At 47.4% G+C, this 16,294-nt stretch overlaps 1 protein-coding gene across 1 annotated transcript; it reads left to right on the top strand.

Moving 5' to 3' along the window:
* Positions 1-973: 973 nt before the first annotated feature.
* LOC136547908 (secreted RxLR effector protein 161-like) lies at positions 974-1,501 on the top strand. Its single transcript, XM_066539596.1, has one exon. The coding sequence runs from the start codon at positions 974-976 to the stop codon at positions 1,499-1,501; it is 528 nt and encodes a 175-aa protein (XP_066395693.1).
* The last annotated feature ends 14,793 nt before the right edge of the window (positions 1,502-16,294 follow it).

The raw sequence follows: 16,294 nt of genomic DNA, 5'->3' as shown, positions 1-16,294 counted from the left end.
ACCCAAGTCCTTCAAGGAGGCAGGGAACGATCCGCACTGGGCTGCAGCGATGGAGGAGGAGTTGAAATCCATCCGCGACAACGACACTTGGTCACTCATCGAGCTTCCGGCCGGCCACCATCCCATCGGCTTGAAGTGGGTGTACAAAGTCTAGCGGGATGAGAAGGGGGACATCGTGAAGTACAAGGCCCGCCTCATCACGAAGGGCTATGTATAGAGGCCCGGCATCGACTTTGAGGAGGTATTCGCCCCCGTCGCGTGTCTGGAATCGGTGCGGCTGCTCCTCGCCATCGCCGCCCACCATGGCTGGTCCGTCCATCATATGGACGTAAAGTCGGCGTTCTTGAACGGTGATCTCCAGGAGGAGGTTTACGTTCAGCAACCGCCCGGCTTCATCGACGACAATCACAAGCACATGGTGCTCTGACTCCATAAGGCACTGTATGGCCTCCGTTAGGCACCAAGGGCGTGGAACCAGAAGCTCGACGCTTCGCTCATCTCCCTCGGCTTCAATCGCTGCATCAACGAGCACGGGATGTACACCCGTGGCCATGGAGGAGGCCGCCTGATCATGGGTGTCTACGTCGACGACTTGATCATAGCAGGCGGTGATGATGGCGCAGTGAAGAAGTTCAAGGCGCAGATGTAGAGTACCTTCCGCATGAGCGACCTTGGCCCGCTCTCCTACTACCTTGGGCTGGAGGTCACTCAGGGCGCCGAAGGGATCACGCTCTGGCAAGGGGCGTATGCCGTAAAGATATTGGAGAAGGAAGGTATGGCCGCCTGCAATCCCAGTGCGACCCCCATGGAGCTCAAGCTGAAGCTGCTCAAGGAGGAGTCGACGCCGACTGTTGATGCCACTGAGTACTGCAGTGTCATCGGGAGCTTGAGGTATCTTTGCAATTCCTAGCCTGACCTGGCGTTCTCGGTGGGATACTTGAGCAGGTTTATGGAGGCTCCATGACAGGAGCACATGGCGGTGGTGAAGCGCGTGCTGCGCTATGTGGCTGGCACCATGCACTGGGGAGTGCACTATCACCCCACCAAGAAGAAGACTGCTGCGCCCACATTGTTGTGGTACTCCGACAGCAACTTGGCCAGCGACATCAACGATCGCAAGAGCACCGGCGGCTTGATGTTCTTCCTCGCCGGTAGTCCGGTTGCGTGGCAGTCAGTGAAGCAGAAGGTGGTCGCGCTATCATCTTGCGAGGCGGAGTACATCGCGGCCGCAGGAGCTACGTGTGAAGGAGTTTGGCTGGCCTGGTTGCTGGCTGAGCTCACCGGCGACAAGGTGATCACGCCCAAGCTCTTGGTGGACAACAAGTCCGCCATCGCACTCATGAAGAACCCTGTCCATCATGACCGGAGTAAGCACATCGACATCAAATTTCATTTCATCCGAGAGTGCTGCGACAACAAGCTGATAGACGTCGAGTTCGTCAACACCGAGCTGCAGCTGAGCGACATTCTCACGAAGGCGCTCGGCCGTGTTCGTTTCTAGGAGCTCCGTCACGGGATCGGCATGGAGAAGTTAGCTTAGGTGCTCAGGTCTTAGGAGGAGAATGTTAGCAATAATCCCTAAGCATGTTCTTTACTATTGTTAGCTAGTTAGTTTCCTCCCTGTTTTAGTCGTAGCTGAAACTACGGCACGTCCTAGGCCATCGGGATGGCGGTGACCGCGCACGAACGTGCCGCGACGTTCTCGGCCACTAGGGCCATGTTTAGTTTCCCTGTTACTTTAAATTCAGCAATCAAACATCAGAAAAGCTGCCGCTTAGCAGCACAATTTGCGTGTGTCCACTTCGTGTTCGTGTGCGTAATCCTCTCGATCTCTCGCCAGTTCGGATTCTATCATCTGACGCCGCCACAGCTGGCCTGCAGCTGGGCTAGGCCGGATCCAGGGCCCCACTGCTGTCTACCCCTCCTCACCCATGTGAGGTGGCCAGCATAGGGGACCACGCAGCACAGTCGCTGGTCCTCTCCTTTAGTGTCCCCGAGCAGGAAACTGCTGCCGCCTCGGCCACATCCTTCAACGACTCATCGTCAATCCCTCCACCGCCAGGGACAACCATGGCCAGCCCGCTGCCATGCGTGCGGGCCAAATCTGCATCAGATGGTGACCCATCACCATTGCAGGAGACTAGGGGAGTGACCTCTCCACCGAGGTTGCTGTCCTGCTGGCCGCAGGCAGCCGTCGCGCCCCCAGCCTCCCACAGCCCCTCATCCCTATCATCAGATGCGGCTCCGTTCTTCCCAGGCCGCTGCTCCGGAGGGCGCACGAAGTGCCGTCGGTGGGTGGATGATGATGGTGAGGAGTCCGATGACGACCACCCTACAACCTACCTGTATGCCATTCGTAGCCCAGCAAAGCCGGTAACTGCGTCCCGGTGAAAGGTCCTAATGGCTAGAGGGAGGTGAATAGGCTAATAAAAATTCTACAACAACACTTAACAAAATGGTTAGACAATTATGAGGCGAAGCAAGTGTTGCGCTAGCCTACTCAAAATGCAAGCCACCTACCGCAATTCTAGTTTAGATAGTATCTATTCACACAATAACTATGATGCTACCATATGTTAGTGTGCTCTCAAAGACTAACTAAAGAGCCACACTAACCAAACAAACAAGCTCTCACAACTAGTTACACTAAAGAGCTTGACAACTAGTTTGCGATAAAGTAAAGAGAGTGATCAAGAAGGTTATACCGCCTTGTCGAGGAATGAACCAATCAATCACAAAGATGAATAACGATGAAGGCCAATCACCTTGGAATCAAATGATGAACACAATGATTTTTACCGAGGTTCACTTGCTTGCCGGCAAGCTACTCCTCGTTGTGGCGATTCACTCACTTGGAGGTTCACGCACTAATTGGCTTCACACGCCAAACCCTCAATAGGGTGCCGCACAACCAACACAAGATGAGGATCACACAAGCCACGAGCAATCCACTAGAGTACCTTTTGTCTCTCCACCGAGGAAAGGTCAAGAACCCCTCACAATCACCACGATCGGAGCCGGAGACAATCACCACCCTCCGCTCGATGATCCTCGCTGCTCCAAGCCATCTTGGTGGCGGCAACCACCAAGAGTAACAAGCGAAATCCACAGCGAAACATGAACACCAATTGCCTCTAGATGCAATCACTCAAGCAATGCACTTGGATCACTCCCAATCTCACTATGATGATGAATCAATGATGGAGATGAGTGGGAGGGCTTTGGCTTAGCTCACAAGGTTGCTATGTCAATGAAAATGGCCAAAGATATGAGCCAAAGCCGGTCATGGGGCTTAAATAGAAGCCCTCATGAAATAGAGCCGTTATACCCCTTCACTGGGCACACTGCGCTCTGACCGGACCCTGGAGCCTCAGCGTCCGGTCGAGTACAGTAAGGGTCCAAATCCATTTTCCTCGACCGGATGCGTCCGGTCCACCTCGACCGGACATAGCCCAGCGTCCGGTGGAGTACCCTAGCTACTGTATCACCAGGTCAGCGTGACCGGACGTAGGCAGTTAGCGTCCGGTGCATTCAGATCCAGCGTCCAGTCACTAGATCGACGCTGGCATCTCCTCTGTCTTCTTGACCCTTGCTCAATTGTGCTAACCACCAAGTGTATCACCACGTGCACTTGTGTTAGCATATTTTCACAAATATTTTCAAGGGTGTTAGCACTCCACTAGATCCTAAATGCATATGCAATGAGTTAGAGCATCTAGTGGCACTTTGATAACCGCATTCCTATACGAGTTTCACTCCTCTTAATAGTACAACTATCAAACCTAAATGTGATCACACTCTCTAAGTGTCTTGATCACCAAAACAAATTATACCTTTGCCTTGAGCTTTTTGTTTTTTCTCTTTCTTCTTTTCAAGTTTAAGCCCTTGATCATCGTCATGCCATCACCATTGTCATGTTATGATCTTCATTAGCTTCTCCACTTGAAGTGTGCTACCTATCTCATGATCACTTGATAAACTAGGTTAGCACTTAGGGTTTCATCAATTCTCCAAAACCAAACTAGAGCTTTCAATCTCCCCCTTTTTGGTAATTGATGACAACCCTTATACAAAGATATGAATTAAAATTCAATTGAATCCATGTTGCTTGCCCAAGCATATTTACCATGTGTAAAATGACATGGACAAGTTTCATGAACCCCAAATGGTAGCAATTGCTCCCCCTACATATGTGCTAAGAGTTTGGATTATAGCTTGCACATATGCTTAGATAGGAAATATAGGAGTCAATGTCTACCAAATGATGCTAAGGTATAAGAGATGGACCTTTGAAGCGTGATACCAATCAGAGTGCACTAAAATACCATCCTTAGCATCATGGTTAGCTCAATACTGGAAACATAATTTAGAAAGATACCACTTGTAAAGACTTTCTTGGAAATGAAAGTTATCTAGTGATTTTATTTTATCATTCAATCTTACAACTAACATACATCACACAAGCATGGATGTTTAAATTTAATACTTGTGCCATGCACGCAAACATATGAAATGCACATTCAAATGCATCATCCAAGTTCATGAGCTTGCTCCCCCTACTTGTGTGCTCAAAATTTTAGTTGATCCCTTTCCTTTGTCATATCTCTCCCCCTATGTCATATATCAAGATATCTTTATGTTTCTCTCCTTTTATGATATTTCTCCCCCTTTTTCACTCTTTACTACTATCTTTATTTCTCTCCCCTTTGTCATCAATGACCACAAAGGTTCTAAATATAGATAGTATTACTTGTAGGGTCGAGATTATCAATGTCAATCAATGGGGTGATGATCATTTTCCCAAATTTGGTCTAATCTAGATCATTTGCCAAAGATATTTAACTCGGTTTGATCCAAGGACAAGCTTCTTCACACCTCCAAATAAGGGTTATCTTGTACCATGTTGAGTTAAACACTTAGAGTTCATTTTCTAGATTAAACACTAGGTTTACAAGCCCACAAACATGTCATATGCTACCACTAGATCAAGTCAAGCATAGAAGCAATAGTGATACCATATAAACATCAAATTCATTTAATTTTCATGAATGAGCCTAATAAAATAGAACCACTTGAAAGGTCCTAATAAAATTGAAAATGTGACTAGATGCACTAATCATGTCCTTAGCAAAGATGTATGTCATGCCAATCAACTTTTACCTTGGATTGCTCGAAGGAGAGGCATGTCATGTAAGTGGGAGGTGCATCAACACATATTTGAGAAATCCAATATGTTCAACTCATTCCTTAGCTTGCAAAACCTTTTCTCATCCAATGGCTTGGTGAATATATCGGCAAGTTGATCTTCGGTGCCTACACTCTCAATGCAAATGTCCCCTTTTTGTTGGTGATCTCTTTTGAAATGGTGACGGACATCAATGTGCTTTGTTCTTGCATGTTGAACCGGATTGTTGGTTAGCTTGATTGCACTCTCATTGTCACATAGCAATGGCACTTTCTTGAACTTGATTCCAAAATCACTCAAAGTGGCCTTCATCCAAAGTATTTGTGCACAACAACTACCGGCGGATATGTATTCGGCTTCGGCGGTTGATAATGCAACACTATTTTGCTTCTTTGATGACCATGAAACAAGTGATCTTCCCAACAATTGACATGTGCCCGAGGTGCTCTTCCTTTCAACCTTGCATCCCGCATAGTCCGAGTCGGAGTAACCAACTAGCTCAAACTTTGCTCCTTGGGAATACCACAAACCAACATTTGGTATATGCTTCAAGTACCTCAATATCCTCTTTGTAGCCTTCAAATGACTTTCTCTTGGTGAGGCTTGAAATCTTGCACACATGCATACACTAAACATGACATCCGGCCTTGATGCGGTCACATAGAGTAGGCTTCCAATCATGGACCGATACAACTTTTGATCCACCATATTTCCACTTGTATCACTATCCAAGTTGTCATTTGTTCCCATTGGTTTGCTAATGACTTTGCTATCAATCATGCCAAACTTCTTGATCATGTCCTTGATGTACTTGCCTTGACTCACAAATGTACCATTCTTTAATTGCTTGATTTGAAGACCAAGGAAGTAACTCAATTCTCCAATCATGGACATTTCAAACTCATTAGCCATCATCTTTCCAAACTCATCACAAAATTCTTGATTGGTTGATCCAAATATGATGTCATCAACATAGATTTGCAATACAAAAAGATCTTTTCCAATCTTCTTGATGAAAAGAGTGGTGTCAACTTTGCCCATTGTGAACCCTTTAGAGAGTAGGAAATCCCTCAATCTCTCATACCATGCTCTAGGTGCTTGCTTCAAACCATACAAAGCCTTTTTCAACTTGTACACATGGTTGGGCTTCTTGTCATCTTCAAAACCGGGAGGTTGCTCAACATATACTTCTTCATTGATGTAGCCATTGAGAAATGCACTCTTGACATCCATTTGATAGAGCTTGATGTTGTGGGCATAAGCATAGGCTAGCAAGATTCTAATTGCTTCCAATCTAGCAACCGGGGCATATGTTTCTCCAAAGTCAAGACCTTCAACTTGTGTATAGCCTTGTGCTACCAATCTTGCTTTGTTCCTTACTACTATCCCATCTTGATCTTGCTTGTTTCTAAAGACCCATTTGGTTCCAATCACATTGTGTCCCTTTGGTCTCTCTACCAACTCCCATACTTGATTTCTTGTGAAGTTATTCAATTCTTCATGCATAGCATTCACCCAATCAACATCCTTCAAAGCTTCATCTATCTTCTTTGGTTCAATGGATGGCACAAATGAGAAGTGTTCACAAAATGATGCTAATCTTGATCTTGTTTGCACACCTCTTGAAATATCACCAATGATTGTATCCAAAGGATGATCTCTTGCAATACTTGTTGGTTGGAGCAATGGAACTTGATTGCTTGCACTTGCTAGATCATTGGGTTGAGATGATGTACTAGCCACTTGATCTTGATCAATGTCATGAGAGTCACTTGCACTAGCTTGATTTGTATCATCTTGCACATTTGAGTTGGAGAGCACTTGCACTTGATCATCTTCATCATCATTCACTTGCCTAGGCCTCAATTCACCAATATCCATGTTCTTCATGGCATTTGAAAGTTGAATGCCTCTAACATCTTCTAAGTTCTCATTCTCTACTTATGAACCCTTGGTTTCATCAAATTCAACATCATGAACTTCCTCAAGAGTACCACTATCCAAATTCCAAACTCTATATGCTTTGCTTGCAGTGGAGTAACCAAGTAGGAATCCTTCATCACATTTTTTGTCAAACTTGCCCAATCTAGTGCCTTTCTTTAAGATATAGCATTTGCAACCAAAGACCAAAAAATATGCAATGTTGGGCTTTCTACCATTCAAGAGCTCATATGGTGTCTTCTCTTTCAACTTGTGACAATAGAGACGGTTGCTACAATAGCAAGCCGTGTTGATAGCTTTGGCCCAAAAAGATTGACTCACATTGTACTCACTAAGCATAGACCTTGCCATATCAATGAGTGTCCTATTCTTCCTCTCAACAAGGCCATTTGATTGAGGGGTGTACTTGGCCAAGAATTGATGTCTAATTCCAAATTCATCACATAACTCATCAATTCTAGTGTTCTTGAACTCACTACCATTGTCACTTCTAACTCTCTTGATGGTTGTTTCAAACTCATTGTAAATGCCTTTGACAAATGATTTGAATGTTGCAAACACATCACTTTTGTCCACTAGAAAGAATACACATGTGTATCTAGTGTAGTCATCCACTATCACAAAGCCATATTTATTTCCACCGATACTAGTATATCGTGTTGGCCCAAACAAATCCATGTGCAATAACTCAAATGCTTTACTAGTACTCATTATGCTTTTCTTAGGATGGGTGTTTCCAACTTGTTTGCCGGCTTGACAAGAGCTACAAAGCTTATCTTTTTCAAACACAACATCTTTCAAGCCTTTAACTAAGTCATGCTTAACCAATCCATTCAATTGTTTCATTCCAACATGACCAAGCCTTCTATGCCATAACCAACCCATGCTAGACTTAGTGAACAAGCATGTAGATAATCTAGCTTCACTAGCATTGAAATCAACCAAGTATAGGTTCTCATATCTAAAGCCTTCAAAGATCAAGTTAGAGCCATCTACACTTATGATCTCTACATCATCTACCCCAAATATGCATTTGAATCCAAGATCACACAATTGAGCCACGGATAGCAAATTGAAGTTCAAGCTCTCTACTAGCAACACATTGGATATGCTCATGTCATTGGATATTGCAATCTTACCAAGCCCTTTGACCTTGCCTTTGCCATTGTCACCAAATGTGATACTATCATAACCATCGTTGCCATTGGTGTTGATTGAGTTGAACATTCTTGCATCACCGGTCATGTGTTGAGTGCACCCACTATCAAGAACCCAATGCCTTCCTCCGGCTTTGTAATTGACCTACAAAAGAAGATCAATTATTTTTAGGTACCCAAACTTGCTTGGGTCCTTGAAGATTAGTTACTAAGCTCTTTGGTACCCAAATGGCTTTCTTCTTTGAGCCCATCCATGGTTTACCAATGAACTTAGCCTTCACACCATTTGTACCCTTAGTAAGCATATAGCATGAATCAAGCTTAATGGAGGATACATTAGCATTTTTGCTCTTGTTTTTGCATTCTTGCTCTTTGTGACCCACTTGCTTGCAACTAGTGCAAAACCGACCGTTGTTCTTCACAAAACTAGTCTTGTGAGGAGCAAAGGCCGCTTTGCCTCTCTTGGGGGTATAGCCCAATCCCTCTTTGTAGAGAGAAGCTCTTTGGCTACCCAAGCACATAAGCAAGCGGTCCTCACCACCATAAGCTTTAGCTAAGGTGTGAGTGAGCTTATTGACCTCCTTCTTGAGGTTCTCATTCTCAACTACTAGTGAGGTGTCACAAAGTGAGACCATCACTACTAGATGAGGTAGAAGTGGAAGTGCTACAAGAAGGGTTAGTAGGAGCAACAATGATAGGCATAGATAGTGATTCATCAATTATATCACAAGTTAAACCTACATTACAAGTTTCAACATGCTTCTTTTTATCTTGTTCATTAAACAAAGTGGAATGAGCCTTTTCAAGCTTTTTGTGAGCCTTGCCAAGCTTCTCATGGGCTTCCTCTAGCCTCTCATGAGTTGCCTTGAGCTCATCAAGGGCTTGCTTAAGGGCTTTTACCTCCTTATTCAAGCTCTTGCATTCCCTTCTCTTGATGTCAAAGTGTTCCTTAGCATCTTCTAGCATGTCAAATAATTTATCCTTAGTAGGTTCATCATCATCACTATCACTATCATTTTCATTTTTATGTTCATTATCATCATCATATTCTTCATCGCTTTTATCATCACAAGATTGTACCTTAGTGGCCTTAGCCATGAAGCATGATGAAGATTCGAAGAGAGAAAGCTTCTCATTGATGGCAATGCTTGCAAGAACCTTCTTCTTGGTGGTCTTGTTATCATCACTATCATCATCATCATCACTTGAGGAAGCATCACTATCCCAAGTGACTACATATGAACCACCCTTCTTCTTCTTGAATGCCATCTTGCCCTTCTTCTCTTTCTTTTCCTTCTTGTCCTTCTTCTTGTTCTTGTTGTTGTCATCATCATTGTCACTATTGTATGGGCATTGAGCAACAAGATGATCTTTGCTTCCACACTTGAAGCACCTTCTTGACTCTTCTTTGTTCTTCGATGAAGACTTCTTTCTTCTAGCACGGTAGCCCTTCTTCACCATGAACTTGCCAAATCTCTTGACAAATAGAGCCATCTTCTCATCATCATCATCATCCCATGATTCATCTTCTTCACTTGATGTTTCTTGCTTAGCTTTGCCCTTGGATGATGTGGCTTTGAATGCCATACTCTTCTTCTTGTCATCCTTCTTCTCATCTTTCTTCTCCCTCTTTTCTTCCTTCTCATCATCATCTCTATAAGCATCATCGGTCATGATATCTCCCAAGATTTGGTTTGGTGTCATTGTGTTCAAACTGGTTCTCACTAGTAAGGTGACCAACATGCCAAATCTTGCGGGCAAACGTCTCAAGAACTTATTGGAGAAGTCCTTGTCCTCTATCTTCTCACCAAGTGCTTTGAGATCATTGACAATCACTTCCATCCGATGGAACATGTCCGGCACACTCTCATCTTCCTTCATCTTGAAGCTGGCAAACTTCTCTTTGAAAATATATGCCTTTGCACCCTTCACGGCTTGAGTGCCCTCAAATGATTCTTCCAATTTCTTGCAAGCTTCATGAGCCATCTCAATATTCTTGATTTGCTCAAATGTTCTCACATCAATTGCATCATGAATGGCACTTAGAGCAATGTCATTATTTTGGAGAAGCACTTATTCGGCGGCGGTGGGATTTTCTGGATCCTCAATCTCAATTTTGGTTTCTACCACCTTCCATACCTTTCTATTGATTGACTTGATATATGTGGTCATCTTTGACTTCCAATAAGAATAATTTGAGCCATCAAATTGGGGTGGCTTCTTGGTGTTGTTGATTTGAGCCATTTTAACACCGAAGGTTGTTAAGCCTCAAATAACGGCGACCTCGGCTCTGATACCACTTGAAAGGTCCTAATGGCTAGAGGGGGGGTGAATAGCCTAATAAAATTTCTACAACAACACTTAACAAAATGGTTAGACAATTATGAGGCGAAGCAAGTGTTGCGCTAGCCTACTCAAAATGCAAGCCACCTACCGCAATTCTAGTTTAGATAGTATCTATTCACACAATAACTATGATGCTACCCTATGTTAGTGTGCTCTCAAAGACTAACTAAAGAGCCACACTAACCAAGCAAACAAGCTCTCACAACTAGTTACACTAAAGAGCTTGACAACTAGTTTGCGATAAAGTAAAGATAGTGATCAAGAAGGTTATACCGCCTTGTCGAGGAAGGAACCAATCAATCACAAAGATGAATAACAATGAAGGCCAATCACCTTGGAATCAAATGATGAACACAATGATTTTTACTGAGGTTCACTTGCTTGCCGGCAAGCTACTCCTCGTTGTGGCGATTCACTCACTTGGAGGTTCACGCGCTAATTGGCTTCACACGCCAAACCCTCAATAGGGTGCCGCACAACCAACACAAGATGAGGATCACACAAGCCACGAGCAATCCACTAGAGTACCTTTTGGCTCTCCACCGGGGAAAGGTCAAGAACCCCTCACAATCACCACGATCGGAGCCGGGGACAATCACCACCCTCCACTCGATGATCCTCGCTGCTCCAAGCCATCTAGGTGGCGGCAACCACCAAGAGTAACAAGCGAAATCCACAGCGAAACACGAACACCAAGTGCCTCTAGATGCAATCACTCAAGCAATGCACTTGGATCACTCCCAATCTCACTATGATGATGAATCAATGATGGAGATGAGTGGGAGGGCTTTGGCTTAGCTCACAAGGTTGCTATGTCAATGAAAATGGCCAAAGATATGAGCCAAAGCCGGCCATGGGGCTTAAATAGAAGCCCCCACGAAATAGTGCCGTTATACCCCTTCACTGGGCACACTGCGCTCTGACCGGACCCTGGAGCCTCAGCGTCCGGTCGAGCACAGTAAGGGTCCAAATCCGTTTTTCCTCGACCGGACGCGTTCGGTCCACCTCGACCGGACACAGCCCAGCGTCTGGTGGAGTACCCTAGCTACTGTACCGCTAGGTCAGTGTGACCGGACGCAGGCAATCAGCGTCCGGTGCATTCAGATCCTGTGTCCGGTCACTGGATCGACGCTGGCATCTCCTCTGTCTTCTTCACCCTTGCTCAATTGTGCTAACCACCAAGTGTATCACCATGTGCACATGTGTTAGCATATTTTCACAAACATTTTCAAGGGTGTTAGCACTCCGCTAGATCCTAAATGCATATGCAATGAGTTAGAGCATCTAATGGCACTTTGATAACCGCATTCCTATACGAGTTTCACTCCTCTTAATAGTATGGCTATCAAACCTAAATGTGATCACACTCTCTAAGTGTCTTGATCACTAAAACAAAATAGCTCCTACAAATTATACCTTTGCCTTGAGCTTTTTGTTTTTTCTCTTTCTTCTTTTCAAGTTTAAGCCCTTGATCATCGCCATGCCATCACCATTTTCATGTTATGATCTTCATTAGCTTCTCCACTTGAAGTGTGCTACCTATCTCATGATCACTTGATAAACTTGGTTAGCACTTAGGGTTTCATCAATTCACCAAAACCAAACTAGAGCTTTCACCTGGCCGCACGCCCAAACTCATTTGGTCACGGTTCTGGGCCGTGGTGGAGCGGATGCAGAACGACAAGAACCTAGGCGAAGGCTGAGGAATCGCATCCGACCACACGCCCCAGCTGGTGTGCGGCATGCCTCCTCGGCTGGTGGATGGGCGCATCCCTGTCTTCCAATACCTTGGCCGCCATGGACAGGTCTCTGCCCTCGACGTCGATCGGTGGCGAGAGATCTTTCGCTGGCAGGAGATGCGACCGACGGGCGTCTCGACCGATCCTCGCTGTGGCACAAAGCACCTTCTGTAGATCAGGAGGATCCTCGTAGAGCTTCATAGCAGGTGTTTCAACTGCCTTTCCTACTCGCACCGAGTAGCGACTTGCCTGTTGCCACGACGATGCCAGCGCTACCATAACTTCAGCCATCTCGCCAAGGACTGCAAGCGCCCAAGGCGTGCCGCGACATCGGCGGCGAAGGGTATTGACCAGCCATGGCACTCTGCTCGTGGCGGCAACCCACTGGCCTCCCGGCATGTGCCCCGTGGCGGTCCACCGAGCCCGGATGGGGCCGTGCTGGGGGCACCAACGGAATCCGAGGACGAAGGTAGTGACGCCGGAGTAAGCCGACGAGGGACATTAGCTTGGGCGTGCCGGCAGACTTTGACGACAACACCGCTGCCGCTGCTTCCCCGAGCCAGATCCGCTAGCGTTGGGCTGTGCATGTGCGTGGGGCCTCCCGCATGGGTCGACCCCATGATTGAGGAGCTGGCCGCCTCGCTTGTCGTGAGCCCCCCAACAGGAGCACCAGGCAGCGCTTGGGTGCTTGACTGCTACAACAGCCGCCTCTCAGGGCATGGATGCATCGCTGGTGGACATCCATTCTCCGGGGAAGACTGCCAAGTGGCGACGGACTCGCCTCTATTGTCGCCTATGCAGGGGCCATCACAGGTCACGCTATCACAGGGGGGACAGCCCGACATCGTGGATGTCGAGGCGCACCCTGACCCAGCGCTGTTGGGGGCTGCCACCTTGGGAGACGCGACGGTCGTGGACGCCACAGACGCCATCAACCGCACTCCGTCGCCTCAGACGACCTCACCGACGGACGCCTCAAGCGCTTCATCGAGTGAGTGACAAAGGCGAGGCAGCCACCTCCCCTGGAGCTGCCCAGAGATGATACATCCCACAACGGACGTGCACTGCCCGTGCTCCCCAAGAGGAGTTAGTAGATAGCGGCGCAGAGCCTGTCGCTTATCCCGGCGTCCAAGCGAGGTGAGCACCTTGTCTTGAAGCGCGTGGGACAAACCAGCGGGATGTCGTCTCCGTCTACGTCGTCCATGAAGGCGTATGAAGAAATCTACAGCGGTGACCCCGGTAACATGCAGGCGCTTCGTGAGTTGTTCCCGCCGGACAAAAACGTGGGGGCGCGCAAGCGGCACCGCCGCCGCTCGGCTTCCCGGGCATAGACCTAGCCAGCGCCTCTTTTCGGGTTGATCAGTACACTAGGGTGGGTCTAAGTGTTCATATACAATTCTTCTGACCCCTAGGGCGCCGCTATGGCATGTTGTATTAAACATTTTCTCTACCTTAATACAGAGACGTGCAAACCTTTGCGTGATCGAGAAAGAAAAAAACACAATGTTCTTTAGATGGATGCCAAGGGTACCAATAAAGCTCTGGTTATTTGTGACGCCATTCATTTGTTACCTCTGGCATTAACTGAAGAAGGCAGAAGGAATATAGAAACCTTTAGAATAAGCATCGATGCAATAGTAGTAATTGGAAAAAGAATGCTGATGGACACTATTATAGAGTATGTTTAATCACCCGAGAGTAAATTGTTGACATCTTGATGTATATGTTCTCCAGGCAGGGAAAGCATTTCATGAAGGCAAGGAGTCAAGGACCTTATCCAAACTAACGTTGATATGCGTTAAAGCTAGACCTTTGACACTGGGCAGCACCATTGTCGAGTTAACAACACACGATCCCTGCATTAATTAGTAAGCACAAAATAAATACTAAGGGCAAAGATAACTGGATCCCCTCAATGAAGAATGTGAGAGGACAAGGATTTAGAGAGGCGGTACCTTAAAAACAGAGGTCCCAAACTTCAGCATGGGGTTTACCACAGGCAGCTGATGCTCTGAGTTAGCATCAAGCTCTGCAAGACAGGGCAAGCAGCGAGCAAGGCATACAGAGAGCTCTCGGGAATTTGGACACTCATAAGGCTTACTGCCTGAGAAGCGGTAAGTGAAGGTCGCTGATGCTGTTTTCATGTACGAAACCGCAGTCGCCGAAGCTGGCGACACGAGGGTGGACGAGAACTCGAGATGGCAGCGGCGGCGATGGTGGCGGAGATGTTGATCTTATCCTCAGACGCAAGTACCACATAGAGCCATAGTGGAAGTCGAGCTCTTGGAGGCCGTCGAGGAGCTGTAGTGGCAGTTGAGCTCTCATTCTCGAAGTAGTTCCTGGGGATGGAGAAGCGTCGGCCGGGGGCCCCGGTGTGAGGAGAAGATGCCAGGGACATGGGCCAGCGGGATGCAGCGCTTGATAGGGGGCTGGTCGTGGAGATCGAGGTTGAGGGGGGCGGAGCGCCAGATGTTGCGCCACTGGGAGGCGATGGGCTGTGTGCGGCCGCCTTCATTGGTGCGCAGGAGGGAGACGATCTCACCGAGGACGGCGTCCGGGAGGCAGCTGATGTGGTCATCTTCTTCCATGGCGGGCGGCGGCGTGGTGGCTGCCAACGAGGGAGAGTTGGAATTGGAACACAGTGTTCATTCAGTCGACCCGAAATGGTCATGTTGTATTGCATCCGTCAGGGAATATCCAGCCCAGCCCAGCCCATTAACATCAGCTGGCCAGCCCAATTAGAGCCTGCTGCAGTGTGCCGAGACCATAACCATAGCTAACTGACATTGTTCAGTCAGGTAAGACGAGAGGAAACTCAACTCGATACTTTATACAAAAGCTAGCCGATTGCAGAATTCTATTGCTCTGTGCTAATATGCATGATTTCTTCTTTTTATTATGTATATAAAATGTTAAACTACAAAACGTACGTCCTGGTATCATTCTATGAAAAAAGTGACCAAATCTTATTACATGCCCCTACTCATTAAGATTGTTTTTTTTCTTAGACTTAATTAGGGCTTGCTCACCATTGGTCACCAGTCCAAGTATGGAATCTATCTGTCGGTGCAGAATGTGACCAACTAGTAAATATTTGTAGTTTTGCCTTACGTTGTGATCGGATGTGGCCTAGCACTCAATGACACAGGGTTTATACTGGTTCAGGCAACGTGCCCTACGTCCAGTTTTAGACTCTTGGGCCGGCCCATGAGTTTGTGTGCTGCCTGTTTGGGCCGAGCCTCGGCGTGGAAGCTGGTCCCTTAGGGACCCCAGGTTTATGAACCCGATAGGAGCCCCTGAGCCTCTGGGTGATTCGGGCAGAATCGTCCGGAGGATTTTTGTTTTGCCGGCGGGTGCGCGCGAGCGCACCCGCGGGTGTAGCCCTGAGCCCTCGGGCGGTTCAGGCAGAACCGTCTGGGGGGTTTTCCTGTGCTGTCAGTGGGGGAGGTTTCCGTTTTGTCGGTGGGTGCGCGCGAGCGCACCCGCGGGTGTAGCCCCCAAGCCCCCAGGCGGTTCGGGTAGAACCGTCTGGGGGTGTTTGGCTTAGCGGGCGTATGTGCGTGGTTTTAGTTTGAGATGGAGTTTGTTCTAGCCAGGGCGTCGTTGTGCAGCTAAGGTGTTTTAGTCGCTCGAGAGACTGGGTGAGAGGGAGCTCGCGGATCCTGGCGTCGGTGCGCGTCGTGGGATCGGGTGAGGTAGTTAGTTTGGACGAGACAGAGCTTACTGATCCTGGCGTCAGTGCGCGCCGTGGGATCGGGTGAGTCGGAGTCGCGGGGCGAGATCGGGGTCGCGGACCCAGGCGCTTGGAGTGCAGTCGGAAGCGTAGTCGGATGGGGCGAGATCGGGGTCGCAGACCCAGGTGTTTTGTGTCTTGAGCCCCCGAGCCTTGCCGGGCTTTATTAGGGGTCGGTGTGAGTTATGTGCGT

The sequence above is a fragment of the Miscanthus floridulus genome, chromosome 4 (genome assembly GCF_019320115.1).
Source record: "Miscanthus floridulus cultivar M001 chromosome 4, ASM1932011v1, whole genome shotgun sequence".
In the NCBI taxonomy this organism is placed as follows: domain Eukaryota; kingdom Viridiplantae; phylum Streptophyta; class Magnoliopsida; order Poales; family Poaceae; genus Miscanthus; species Miscanthus floridulus.
This window is presented reverse-complemented; position numbering and strand designations above follow the sequence as displayed.